The sequence below is a fragment of the Gopherus flavomarginatus genome, chromosome 14 (assembly GCF_025201925.1).
Source record: "Gopherus flavomarginatus isolate rGopFla2 chromosome 14, rGopFla2.mat.asm, whole genome shotgun sequence".
In the NCBI taxonomy this organism is placed as follows: domain Eukaryota; kingdom Metazoa; phylum Chordata; order Testudines; family Testudinidae; genus Gopherus; species Gopherus flavomarginatus.
This window is the reverse complement of record NC_066630.1, coordinates 38,493,631-38,506,944: the sequence shown is the minus strand read 5'-3', so window position 1 is coordinate 38,506,944 and position 13,314 is coordinate 38,493,631. Positions and strand designations below refer to the sequence as shown.

The following is a 13,314-nucleotide window of genomic DNA, read 5'->3' as shown; positions in this document are numbered from 1 at the left end:
GATGTGGTGGTTCCAATTAAGACCCAGTTCCCAGGGAGTGTTACCAGGAGCTCATGTGTTTGGTTGCAAACACTGCAGCAGCTGGAGCCAGGTGCCTGAATGTTTGTGTGTCTCTCTGGTTGCTCTGGCAACATTGGGGCACAAGGGCGGCCAGGAGCTTGCCAAAGTCATGAGGTGACAGGGCCAAGCCCGCACCACCCCTCGCCTAGAGTCTGGCTTGGAGCCAAGTCGACTGACTGGCCTGTTTGATCTGATCCTGGGTCAAAACCAGCCTCCTTTGCCTCAGCCCTGAATTGCCTGCATTGTTTCCCTCCGAAAAAGCACACGGGCGCTAGTACAAAACAGGGGGAGGTTTATTGCAGAGCCAGGTTACAGAGCAGGGAGGCCTTTGGTTGTGACTCCGCCAAGAAGGCAGGCGTCTGAGGACTGGACTGGGACCGATGGGGCCTGGGGCTGCTGGAGTAGCCTGAGGGGTGGTGGTTAAACACATGCAGGCCAGTTCTCCAGGGAAGGCGCACACAGTTTGATATTAATGCTGACAAGTGAAGTGCCCTGAGGAGAAGGGGCTGTGGTAACACTGGTGACTGATGTGCCCGGAGGGGAGACGGTGTCGTTAATCTTAGGGCAGGTCTACATTTTAAAGTTGCACTGGTACAGCTGTCGTGTACACCACCCCCCGAGGGGCAGTAGCTCTGTCGATGGGAGACGCCCCTTCAACCGACAGTGCTGCTCTGCGCTGGGGGTTAGGTTGGCATCACTGGGTTGCTGGGTGAGGGGAGATTTTTTACACCCCGGAGTGACATAGTTATACCAACCTAATTTCCTAGTGAAGACGTGGCCTGAGCTGAAGGGACATAGGGTTGGAAAAGGCGCATCTGTCACTAGCAGGAGGGAAATTGGCATCTGTAGTGAGTAGAAGACCTCACTAGCGGAAGAGATACAGGCAGGCACCCAGTGGCATGAGTAAGGGAAGGCCTCATTGTAGCGAGTGGGAGGAATGTGGTGGCCTTGTGACGGGTATGGAGGAAAAGATCTGGTTGGCACTAGCAGGAGGAATATGGTGCCCTGAAGGCACACAGGGGAGGTGGTCTCATTAGCGCTAGCAGGAGTGGCGTGGTGCCTTGGGGGCACACAGGGGAAAAGGTCTCATTAGCACTAGCAGGAGGGCCGTGGTGCCCCGGGGGTGCACAGGGGAGAAGGTTTTGTCAGAGCTAGCAGGAGGGGCGTGGTGCCATAGAGGCGCACGGGGAGAAGGTCTTGTTAGCGCTAGGGTGATCAGTTGTCCCAATTTTATAGGGACAGTCCCGATTTTTGGGTCTTTTTCTTATATAGGCTCCTATTACCCCCCACCCCCATCCTGATTTTTCACACTTGCTGTCTGGTCACCCTACGTTAGCGCTAGCAGGAGGGGCGTGGTGCCCCAGGGGCACACAGGGGAGAAGGTCTCGTTAGCGCTAGCAGGAGGGGCATGGTGCCCTAGGGCCACATGGGGAGAAGGTCTGGTTGGCGCTAGCAGGAGGGGCGTGGTGCCCTGGGGGCACACAGGGGAGAAGGTCTCGTTAGTGCTAGCAGGAGGGGTGTGGTGCCCTGGGGGCGCATGGAGAGAAGGTCTCGTTAGCGCTAGCAGGAGGGGCATGGTGCCCTGGGGGCGCACGGGGAGAAGGTTTCGTTAGTGCTAGCAGGAGGGGCATGGTGCCCTGGGGGCGCACAGGGAGAAGGTTTCGTTAGTGCTAGCAGGAGGGGCATGGTTCCCTGGGGGTGCACGGGGAGAAGGTCTCGTGAGCGCTAGCAGGAGGGACGTGGTGCCCTGGGGGCACATGAGGAGAAGGTCTGGTTGGCGCTAGCAGGAGGGGCGTGGTGCCCTGGGGGCACACGAGAAGGTCTGGCTGGCACTAGCAGGAGGGGCGTGGTTCCCGGGGGCGCACAGGGAGAAGGTCTCGTTAGCGCTAGCAGGAGGGGCGTGGTGCCCTGGGGGTGCACAGGGGAGAAGGTCTCATTAGCGCTAGTGGGAGGGCTGTGGTGCCCGGGGGCGCACAGGGAGAAGGTTTCGTTAGCTCTAGCAGGAGGGGCGTTGTGCCCTGGGGGTGCACAGGGGAGAAGGTTTCGTTAGCGCTAGCAGGAGAGACGTGGTGCCCGGGGGCGAATGGGAAGAAGGTTTCATTGGCGCTAGCAGGAGGGGCGTGGTGCCCTGGGGGCACACGAGGAGAAAGTCTCGTTAGCGCTAGCAGGAGGGACATGGCTCACAACACATCTGGAGTTGATGTAATGTTGGGAGCAAAGTGCAAGTCCAGGTCAGTTTCTAATCACATCAGCCCGTGGTGACAAGAGGCCTATCAGCTGTGGCTCCGTGGCTAGGAGCTGGGCCCAGCACGGTCTCAGGAGGCCTGTGCCATTAAGGCCAGTTCCCAAGGCTGATGTGATTGAAGGCCTAGAGGCTGTGGGGTGCCTGGGCCTGGGAGGGTCGGTGGCACTTCCAGTTCTCCCTATTTCTTCACTTTTGCGTCGTAGGTGCCAGCATTCTTGTAGGCCCCCACGTAGCCGCTGGTGTCCACAATGTTCTCCCGCCCGCTCTTCCCTTTGCCCTTGCCACTCTCATCAAAGCGCTCCTTGTGCGAGCCCGTGTACTTGGTGGTGTCCGTCAGCCTGTCCACCGCCCCGCCGGTCGCAGCTTTCTGTCAGCAAGAAAACGGGGCAGGGCAGTCAAACACAGAGAAGCAATTATAGCCTTTCCCAGGCCCCTCCATCCCCCATGTGCCCTTCCCAGGCCCCTCCGTCCCCGCGTGCCCTTCCCAGGCCCCTCTGTCTCCCATGTACCCTTCCCAGGCCCCTCGGTCCCCGCGTGCCCTTCCCAGGCCCCTCTGTCTCCCATGTGCCCTTCCCAGGCCCCTCCGTTCCCGCGTGCCCTTCCCAGGCCCCTTTGTCCCCGCGTGCCCTTCCCAGGCCCCTCTGTCTCCCATGTACCCTTCCCAGGCCCCTCCGTCCCCGTGTGCCCTTCCCAGGCCCCTTTGTCCCCGCGTGCCCTTCCCAGGCCCCTCCGTCCCCCGCGTGCCCTTCCCAGGCCGCTTTGTCCCCCCAGTCCATCTCAGTCCCCCACAGACCATGACACTGGCCCACTCCCCACCCTGTCCCTCACTGCTCCAGACACCTCCATTCCCCATGCACTCTCCAGACCACATGCTGTCCCCCCTGGTCAGGGCCCGGTCCTGTATTCTCTCCCTTAAGTTGTCACACCCTCCCAGATCCCTGCCTCTTCCAGGACACACTGCTTTGCTATGTGACGTTTGGGGGGCTCCCACTGGCAGACAGACCCCACCATCTTTGCCAGGTTCCCCACCCCACACTCCTGCGCCATGTGTCTGAGAAGAGCAATCACTTACAGTGACGCCTACGTTGGTCGGATCCTTCCCTGCCACCAGCTGGCAGATGGATTCGTATGCTTCCTCCTTGCTCTTGCCCTTAAACCTCTTTGGGGCCAGCTCCTCTAGGGCCTTTTTGAATTCCTCGTAACCAATGACTCTGGCTGTCTTCCCTCTGCAAGACACAAGGGCTGGGGAGTGACCTAGTGCAAACGCTTCACTAGAATGGTAGCTGTGGCAAGACAGACACCGGGGCTGAACTTGCAAATGGCGCTTGTATTCCCAGCTGTGACAGGGAGACCCAGGTGACCAGCCCTGCTACCCAGACAGATGGTTTTTGAGGGAAAAGAGGAACGTTTGATGAACCAGTTACTGAAATAGTTGACATGTGAACTGCTTGAGTTACACAGGGATCCCTCCTCCAGAAAGGCAGCCACAGCTGAGCAGAACCTGACAGCTGCTCTAAAGAACAGGAGAGAAGAATCTTAGTTCTGGCTGAGACTGCAGGAGACACAAGAACTGACGCACAAACGGATACAGGAAGTTCTTGTTCATTGACCATCAATCCTTAGAGTCAAGGCCTTGTCCTCAGCCACCAGCAGCAGACTGCGACCTCTTCCAGCACTGGGTCAATGTGGATGTGGAGGGGCTATTGTGAGGCACTGCAGTCCAGGATGCACTGCAGGAGCCGGTCCCTGGCAGGCATTAACCCCTTTGCTGACGAGGGCCATGTCACTGGACGAGCTCTTGTTTCCAGGCAGATGACGAGGGGCAAACATCTCTGTTCCATCTATCCATCCCCAACCCTTGCTCCACTGAGCCAGCAGCAGTGCAGCCTGGTAACATTTAAATACTTTATAAGACTGAAAAACTCCTTTGTGATGAGATGGGCAGAATCCTGTCCCCAGGGAACAGCGGGACAGTATGGAGGGAGGGCAGGGGAGAGGGACTTACTCATCACGTGAGATTTCATGGGGGTCTGCAGGGGGCCAGAGGCTATGAGAATGGCACCGTAGCCTGGGGGTTGGGGCCTGCAGCTGGGAGGGCAGAGACTTGAGTTGAAGTCCCTGCTCAAGTGACTGTTACACGAAGCGGTACAAGAGGCAACAGGAGCTCAGTGGCTAGGGCACTCCCCAGGGAGGCACAGGAGCTCTGGGCTCAAGTCTTCACACCATAACAGGCAGAGAGGGAATTTGAAGCCAGTGTCCCACAGCCTAGGGAAGTGCTGCAGCCTCTGGACTACTGCTTATAGGAGGGGCACTGGCTTGATTTTTTGCAAGAAAGGACAGAGTGACCTGGTTTGGTGCCTAACTTCAGCAGAAGGTTCCTGGCTGTGAATCCTGAGCAACCCACAGTTACGGTCTTAATGCCCCGAAGCAGCCAGGGTTTAGTTCCTACCCCTCTCCTCAGCATTTCCCCTGTCTAGCTTAGGCAGCTCCCTGCTGAGCATATGGCTTTTGTGGATCCCAGCTTAAAGCACCTAAGGCCTTGTCTACACTAGACAATTAAGTCAGCATGACTACATGGCACAGGGGTGTGAAAAAGCCACACCCCCGAGTGGCATGGTTAAACCAGCCTAGTCTCTTTGGAGCCAGAACTAGGTTGACAGAAGAATTCCTCAGTGTAGACACTATCTATGCAGATAAGAGGGATTCTCCCGTGGTATGTAATCCACCTCCTCAAGAGACAATACCTCAAGATGTCGATGGAAGAATTCTTCCGTCACGTTAGCCACCGCCACTCCAGGAGGTGGATTACATACGACGGGAGAATACCCATCGGGTCAGGCAGTGTCTACACTGAAACTCTGCCCAGGGCCGGTCCTACCATTTAGGTCAACTAGGCGATTGCCTAGGGTGCCAAGATTTGGGGGTGCCAAAAAGCAGCGCCCCCAATTTTTTTAGTGTTTCAGCAGCCACTGCGCTGGGAAGGAGAGGGAGTCTGAGCCGCTGGCAGGCAGCCCAGGGGTTCCCCTGGGTCAGCGTACCGCCGCCAGCAGCCGGCAGCCCAGGGGTTCCCCTGGGTCAGCATACCTAGGCTCCAAAAAGCGGTGCCCCCAATTTTTTTTACAGCATTCCTCCCCGAGCGCGCGGTTGCTGCGTCACTTCTCCCGCCTCCCAGGCTTGCAGCACCAATCAGCTGTTTGGCGCCGCAAGCCTGGGAGGAGAATTAGAGCGGGAGCGGCATGCTTGGGGAGGAGGCAGAGCAGAGGTGAGCTGGGGTGGGAAGGTGCCGCACAGCTCCCCGGGGGAGGACGCCTCAGGGTGGGGGGGGTTAGGGAGCTGCCGCCAGGCTGGAGGGGTCAGGGGGTGCAAGGTGGAAGTTTTGCCTAGGGTGCGAAACTTCCTTGCACCGGCCCTGGCTCAACCCCAGTGCAGGTACAGCGGCACAGCCGTGCTGCTGGAGCATTTTAAGCATAGACAAGCCCTAACTCTCCCCGTCCCTGCACGCCTACCTCAGAGCTGTCACAGTGCGAATTTCCCTTTGCAGATAGAGCCCAGGGCGTCTCTGGCATCATGTTTACATAGTAACCCGTATTGAAGGCCCACACACTCCATGAACAGCCCCTCCCAAACTCTGCTGCACGGGCTGTGAGTTTGGCAGACTCTACGGCGGATTCCGAGTGTTCTGCAGCAGCCTCAGATCTATTCAAATCGAGGTTCCTACAGAATCCGACGTGCCGATGAATAATCCAGCAGCCCAGCAGCCCCCAACTTCTTTATAGTCTCAAGTTGTTGCCCCGAACTTCCAGGTGTCGGGATGCCACAGATTTCTTACTGGGGAGCAAGTAACTGCCCCAGAGATCTCAGAGAGAAGCTGGGACTTTTGGCTCTGGGAAGGTGCGAGGGGCAGGTTGGGTGTGTGGGATAAGCATGCTAGCTGACTGGTTCTGCTCAAATAATCAGCAATGCAATCATTCATGTACATATTGAAATGGCCAGTTTAGGTTACGGGGTTAACAGCCCGTTGGGTTACATGGTTCAGGTGCTTGTGAGATTCAGGCAGGTGTCACTGCACCGTTACACTCAGGTCACATAGTCAACAATGAAGGCTAGACACGTGTGTGTATCTATATGAAAGCTGAGCAGCCATGTAATAATGTGCTGCAAATATCCATGAGTAAGATGTGAAGCCGGTATCTGGTGGACAAGAAACTCTGTCCTGGATGCCAGGCTCCTCTAAGCTCCATGCAGAGTGTGACAGGGCTGGAGGGGGCTGAAATGAATGACATGGGAGTGTGCCCATGGGTGACCCAGCAGGCAGCACACAGAGCTAAGTGGCCTGGCGGTGCCAGCCCTGCTAAGCTCCAGGAGCCAGCCGCTGATGTAGAGCAGGCTGCAGGGAAGGGAGGGAAGCAAGGGAACCACTTACTTCACTTTGGAGAAGACGATGTCCACATCTGTGCCGGTGACCCCTTTGCCGTCCATTACTTTACACTCCTTACACAGTTTGGCCCAGTTTTTCCCAGTCATTTCTTGTCCTGTAGCTTTGGTGTCTCCATAGATTGCAAACTTCCGGAAGCTCTCTTCCAGCGCTGCCACGTCAGTGCTTCCAGCCATGCTGACCTTTGGTAGTCAGAGGAGAAAAGGATCCAGTTACTACGCAGACTCCATCAATCCCACCAAATACTGTGCGTACCATCTGTGCACCCCTGCACCCTGCAACACCCCTTATGCCGCTGCCTCCCACAAAAGCCTGGCCCCTTCATGACTAAGCCACACTGGCAGACATGGAAGGGGGAGCCGAGGACTAGGATAGCAGTGGGATCTGATGATCAGGCCTGAGGGCATTTGCAGAGCTCTGTGTGTGTGGGTCCCAGGGCTAGAATAGCAGAGGGACTGGGGAGCATTGATGGAGCTGTGTATGGGCCCCAAGGCTGGCACTGTGGGTCAGGACAGAAGGGCATTGGCAGTGCTGTAGTGGGAGTGGTGACCCAGTGTACTGAGACTGTGTTACAGTGTTACACTGCTTCTTTTCCCCCTCCTACATCAGACAGCACTGCCCTGGCTGATCAGCATTTCTTGTCAATATCAGGTTATCCCCTCCCTTTGGCACAGTCGCCTCCATGCCTGACTCCTATGGCTATTAATCCCCTTGGAAAGCTGTCACCAAGAGACTTTTTCACAACTAAACTGGTTGTGCTAAAGAGACGTGTTCTCCCTGATCAGCATCTCTGAAGCCAGCACATCAGTGCCATGAGCAGGGGAGGAACAACTGCCGGGCACTCTACAGCGGCCATCTGCCACTTAGCAGTTCACATCAGGTCACTCCCCTTCGCTTTTCACAGAGCCTGTGGCCAGCCACCTCAACCCCCCTGGCCACTCTGATTCTCACAGGCCTCTCCCACCTTCTAAATTAGGGTGACCAGATGTCCCGATTTTATAGGGACAGTCCCGACATTTGGGGCTTTTTTTAATATGGGATCCTACTATCCCCTACCCCATCCCAATTTTTCACACTTGCTCTCTGGTCACCCTATTCTAAATGCTGCTGGCTCTGTGCATTAGCAAAGCAAGGTCAGCATCTTCATGTCCTCCCATCACCTCCATAGGGGCAGGCACTGGGCAGGGCTGGGCCTGGTAGTGCACTGGCACCAAGGTGATTGTCTCTGGCAGGGCAGCTCAGCTCTGCCTATGGCATGCCCTCCGTGCTGGGAATCCTGCTGACACTGCACAGGGAACAGAGGCGGTGTGCAGGTGAGTGGGAACAGAGCAAGTGCTTCAGCCTGTGGGAAACGGGGGTTGGGGGGCCACAGTACATCAAAATGGCCACAGCTGGGCAAGGTACTTCAGGGCCTGCAGGTCTGTCATTGAGCGCCAGGGCCAAGCCTTTCACCAGGGACTTGGGGTTCTGGGGACCCAGCCTGGGACACCATTCAGGGGCCTGGTTTACAGACGGGGGGGCAGCACCTTCTGAACCTTGGGACCTTTAAGCTGTCACCAGCTGGGGAGCCAGCAACGCTGGTCAATTCTGAAATGCCTTAACCCAGCAAGCTCCCAGCTCCACGCCACCCACCCCTGCTCTCTTCCAGGTCCCTGGACACACCCAGCCCCAGGGCAGAGTCACCCGGCCTTGGCTGGGCTCAGGGGATTGCCTAGCCCCGGGCCCTAGTTACAGTCTGACATTAAACAAAAACAGGCGTGTGGGCCTGTCTGCTGGCGTGGCCAGAGTTTGCGCTGCCTGGCGACCGTTGCTAGGGAGGGCTGTTGCTGTGGGAGGCATGGCGGGGCTGGACTATTCGCATATGCACTGAGTCCAGACCGAGCCAGAGTCACTGGGCGGGTGAGGTCATAGCTGGTATTGGGCCAACTTCTGTTGTTGAGAGAACAAGCTTGGGAACCACACCGAGCTCGTCTTCAGGTCTGGGAAAGGTCCTGCCGGCGTCCCAGCTATTAAAGCTATTACATCACACACCTAGTCTCTCAAATATCTGGGGACCGGCAGATACAGCTACACTGCACAGCGGCCGGCCAGCCGGATGGGCCTCAGTTCCCTTACAACACTGCTAAAACCAGGCTCCAGGCGGCCTCGTGTCTTCTCACCCCCTGGCAGCATCAAGGCCCACATCGGGGCAGCTTCCCTGAGGCTGGCAATGGGGGAATTGCAGGGGGCAAACCCTAGGCTGGCACATAAAGACACTCACAGCCTCACAGAGACACACGCACAGGCACACACACACCCAGACACACACTGACGAGCTGGCAGCCATGCCCAAGATCCGGGACAGGGCCTCGTGGCCACACTCAGGAGTTGTAGTACTCCCCATCTTGTCTATTTTCAGGCGCCTGGCAGATCTGGGGCCACTCCTGCCAGTGCACAGGGAAGGAGTTCAGAGCGGCTGGCCTTCCCAATGGGAATCCACTCGGGCCTGCTGCAGCAGAAACAGCTGCAGGCCATTAATCAGTGTGTGTGTAACCTGCCAGCAAAGCGACATGTTGCAGCCAAAGGGAGCTCTGTTCCCACAGTGGCTGGGCCCAGAGAAGGCTCTTGGCACTGATTCTCTCTCTCCCAGGAAGTGAGCCTATCAAACATGTCCCTCTCCTTGGCTCAGGTAATTTTGGTCTTGCTGAACTGAGTTGATGGCCACAGTTTGGCTAATGGACACATTCTCCCCACCCAGCCCCACTGCAGTGCAACTTCCTGCAAGCCGGGGACCAGCTCACCAGCCTGCAGCACGCTGCAGGGCAGCTATTCCAACCCCCCGGTCTTCTGCAGAGCACCATGGGCACTATCGTCTGAGCAGACTAGACCCTGCATGCTCAGGTCTAGCCGGAAAGCTACACACAGCACCTGGGAAGAGATGGTCTTCCGGGCCAAGATTGGGCCCTGTTTTACCGGGGATCGTGACCTGATATTTCACACCTGATACACCACTAAGCCACCCCTTCTGGCTTTGCCTTCTCTTTCACTATCACAATTAGCCCTAAGCTAGCCAGGACTGATAGGGCCCCACAGATTGCCCATGCCAACATCCCTGCCAGGAGTCCCTCCAGGGACAGGACAGTGTGGGAGAGAGGGATCGGAGGGGTGGCAGGGGGCTATGTGAGTCCTGTTGCTACCATGCTGTATCCACTGTTGGTGGCGAGGTCCTTGCTTCCTAGGCCAGTCACGCCAGCGCTTGGGTCAGTACCATCTACAGCTAATCTGACCGTCCTCCTTTCCAGACTGTGAGCGCATATGCAGCGTGGGTCTGCAGGCTAGCAGGGGGCATAGGGATTGCATGGAGGGGAAGGTGGGAAGAGGAGGAAGCTGCCAGCAGGACACAAACCTACGAGTTATTTCTGTCTCCCGAGCACTGCAGACACCCTGTGACAATACTGAGCAGCGTGGGACACAGCGCCACACCCAGAGAAAGGCACCATGCAGGATCCCGCCCTCTCCAGGGAGCACTCAGTGAATTCACAGAGGCATAAGGGGGAGCAGGCCCCAGAACAGCACAGGCCGCTGAGCCCCAGAGCAGGTCTTAGGCTTGCGTGCAGGAAGCCTGCTAGTGGATCGGATGCAGTACTGGGATAGGAGACTTGGGTCCTGTTCCTGGCTCTGCCTTTGTCCTGCTGGGTGATACTGGCCCATTTCTGGTCTCAGTTTCCCCAGCTGTGAAAGGGAGGTTGAGTACGTCCCTTCTTTTGTAAAGTGCTTTGGGCCCTAGGGATGAAAAGTGCTAAGTATCATTGCTGCGGTTTGCACAGGGCACACGTGCGGGCTGGAGCATCCGTGTGTGTGCAGGGGTGACTCCATAGAGGGGTGCACACAAATGCAGTGTTGGGGGGGACTGAGGGGAATGTGCAGGTGGATGCAGGGTAAGGGTGTGGCCAGGGGCGATGCATGGGGGAGGGCTGTGCTGCAGCCTGCCTGTTGTGGGCATTTCCTCTTTCTGGTCCCACGCATGGTGCATGGTTTGTGCCATGTGATGCACTGAAGGCAACACCGATACTGCGGGAGGTGCCTATGGGGGAGCACCCCATCTCCAAAGCTGTTCGGGGGGAGCAGCCAGCCAGCTTGCCCTGTAGGGCGTGTCCCTCCCTTTCATCCAAGTGAGCTGGCTTCTGAGCTGAGTCCCTGGAAGCAGCACATGCAGCCCGCTGCAGATGAGCTCCAACCCTGCTCCCTCCATCCCTGCACATCAGCCCAGTGCTTCTCCACAGGCATAGTCCCCCAGGCATGCAGGCCAGCTCGCTTCCCTGTTCTGCACCCCCAGATGGGGGAATCAGCCACCATTCAGTGATGCCAATCCAGGCAGCCAGTGCACTGAGCAAGACCCCCGTGTTGTCAGCCAGCCCTCACCCCCCTCCTTCTCCTCCTGCAGAAGCAGCCCATCAGGTTGCTGCTTTGCTGACTTACCGCCTGAAGTGCCTCTGGTGAGCTGTGGCAGGCTACCCGGAGAAGCCCTGCTCCCTCCTGGTCTCCAGACTGCAGTGCTGCTTGGAGGCTGCAGCGCTATTATCTGCTGTTTATTCCGGTAGCCATAGAGACAGCCTGCTAAACAGCCAGGGTGCGGAACTAATGCAGGAGGGTGACCAAGGTCACTGTGAAAATCTACGCTCCCTCCCGCCCGCCTGGGGCAGGAAAGGCTCCTCTGCCCTTTCACACCTCCATCAGGCCTGCTGGAGCAGAGCCCGGTGGTCCATTTGTGTAATAACTGCTGCTGGAAAGGGGCTGGGCTTGCAGGGCTGGGAGGGAGGAATCAATCCCCTCGCGTGGCTCTGGCTTTGCTTGTTCTTGGTGAGGGATGGTGGGAGGGAAGGCAGGGGCCAGGTGTCAGGGACAGGCTCCTCCTTCGTTAGCAGCCTGGCTGGATCGGAACCCAAGTGCTGCTGCACCTCTGCCTGGAAGAGGGTGTTGGAGCAGCCCTGCAGGCCCATCCCTCGCAGCTGGTACCCTGGCAGAAGGGTTATCCCTATAGGGCAGGGGTGGCCAGGCTGCAGCTTGTGAGCTCTCCTACAGTTAAAGGGAGGCTCGCAGCACTCCCCCCGCCCCTCTGCCTACCAGACTGATGCGGGGGAGGCTCGGGGCTTCTGCCCTGCAGCGTTGGTGCGACTCGGGGCTTCTGTCAGAGACAACTGGTGCCTGCTGAGAGCGGGGGTGGAGGGGCCACAATTTAAAGGTTTGCCCCCGAACAACTTGAGTCACACACCCCCTTACCCTCAGTGGCCCCTCCTTGCAGCTCCCAGCTGTTTGCCGCTGCCTCTCCCCACAGCTGCAGCTCACAGCTTGCCACCCTCAGCAGCTGCTGTGGAGGGAGGGGACCCAGTGGCACCATGTGACTGAGTGGGGCCAGCAAACCGTGGCAAAAATCTGAGGGGGGGGGCACATGATCCCATGTGACCACACACACTCACACACGTTGCCTCTGGCTTCTGCCCAGCAAGGGCCACTCCCTGCTAAGGAGTCTAGTGGAGTGAGTCCAGACATCAGCACCATGGGATTATTAAGTATGTTCCCTGCGCAAAGCCCTTGTTACTGGGGTTAATGCATGAGCTGGAGCAAGCCCAGCACAGCTCTCCCCTCCAGGAGCACCTGGCAGACGGACAAAACCTAGAAATGGAGCACATCAGCTGAGGCCATTCTACAGAGCACTGATCGCAACACAACAGCACTGCCAGTGCACATGGCTCAGCGCAGGTAGTGAGGATGGGACACAGGGCTGGATAGAGTGCATGTGGCCCTGGGGACGTCTGCACAGAATGTCTCTCTGTGCAGTGCATGTTGGTAATGGTGGGGCTGGGGGAAGTGGTGGGCATGCCCAGAGGCTGGGAACACGGTATGTCAGGCTGCCAAGGGGGCTGGGGACATGACATGTTTGGGTGCCAGTGCATCCTGAAGCTGGGAACACAGTCTGTATTGGTTGGGGTACACTGGATCTTGGTACAAGGTGCAGATGGAGGCCCAGCTGGACTGGGAACATGGTGTGTACATATGTGGGCTCACAGGAGTCTAGGTACATGTTGTGTACAGCTGACAGAGTACTGTGGAAAGATGTTGTGTCAGCACATATGTAATATAAAGGAACCACATAGCCACAGTGCACTCAGAATAACCATGTTTATGAACTATACACAATCCTAGTTACACAAACACAGCTGCTCTGGCAGGGTTCTGAGGCTGAAACATAGAAGACAGTGAGGGCCACCAGAAGACCCACAAAATAGTGAAAAGGATACTATCCAGTTCCTACACTCTACTGTAAGCGGGGTCTGAATGAGCTCTCCCCAGATAACTCGTGATGAGCTGCGGAAGACGACTTCAGGAACTCACCTTGTTTGCATAGACACACCCACTCCGCCTAGGTGCACAGCACGATGGGGCTGTTCGGCCCAAACAATCACTTCTGGCTGATGTTCGACTGCAAATCACACGGTTATTGGGTGCAGGGGTAATAAAGTGTCAACCTTGTTGTGTGACTAAAGGGGCAGCAGAATTGTGCTTGGCAGGCCCTGACTGGGGGGGTTCTCACTCA

The 13,314-nt window shown here is 57.3% G+C and overlaps 1 protein-coding gene and 1 long non-coding RNA gene across 3 annotated transcripts; one reads left to right on the top strand and one right to left on the bottom strand.

Annotated features, from left to right (window-relative positions):
* Nucleotides 1–344: 344 nt before the first annotated feature.
* On the top strand, nucleotides 345–1,975 carry LOC127034392 (uncharacterized). Of its 2 annotated transcripts, none has more exons than XR_007769379.1 (4): nucleotides 345–1,199; nucleotides 1,255–1,663; nucleotides 1,774–1,828; nucleotides 1,881–1,975. It is a non-coding gene; the product is annotated as an uncharacterized LOC127034392 (long non-coding RNA). The 2 variants fall into 2 exon arrangements; XR_007769378.1 differs by having other exon boundaries at nucleotides 1,255–1,718.
* Nucleotides 1,976–2,476: 501 nt separating this feature from the next.
* TPPP3 (tubulin polymerization promoting protein family member 3) lies at nucleotides 2,477–11,573 on the bottom strand. Its single transcript, XM_050923179.1, has 4 exons — nucleotides 11,199–11,573; nucleotides 6,729–6,922; nucleotides 3,378–3,531; nucleotides 2,477–2,672 (listed from the first exon to the last, which is right to left on the bottom strand). The coding sequence occupies exons 2-4, from the start codon at nucleotides 6,914–6,916 to the stop codon at nucleotides 2,484–2,486; spliced, it is 531 nt and encodes a 176-aa protein (XP_050779136.1). The 5' UTR covers nucleotides 6,917–6,922; nucleotides 11,199–11,573; the 3' UTR covers nucleotides 2,477–2,483.
* Nucleotides 11,574–13,314: the final 1,741 nt, after the last annotated feature.

What these genes read in the sequence shown, in the direction of transcription:
- TPPP3 (XM_050923179.1), bottom strand. Translation starts at nt 6,916, where the DNA reads ATGGCTGGAAGCACTGACGTGGCAGCGCTGGAAGAGAGCTTCCGGAAG. An exon ending in ATCGTCTTCTCCAAAGTGAA is followed by an intron (nt 3,532 to 6,728) that starts GTAAGTGGTTCC and finishes TGTGTCTTGCAG; the next exon opens with AGGGAAGACAGCCAGAGTCA. An exon ending in CGACCAACGTAGGCGTCACT is followed by an intron (nt 2,673 to 3,377) that starts GTAAGTGATTGC and finishes TCTTGCTGACAG; the next exon opens with AAAGCTGCGACCGGCGGGGC.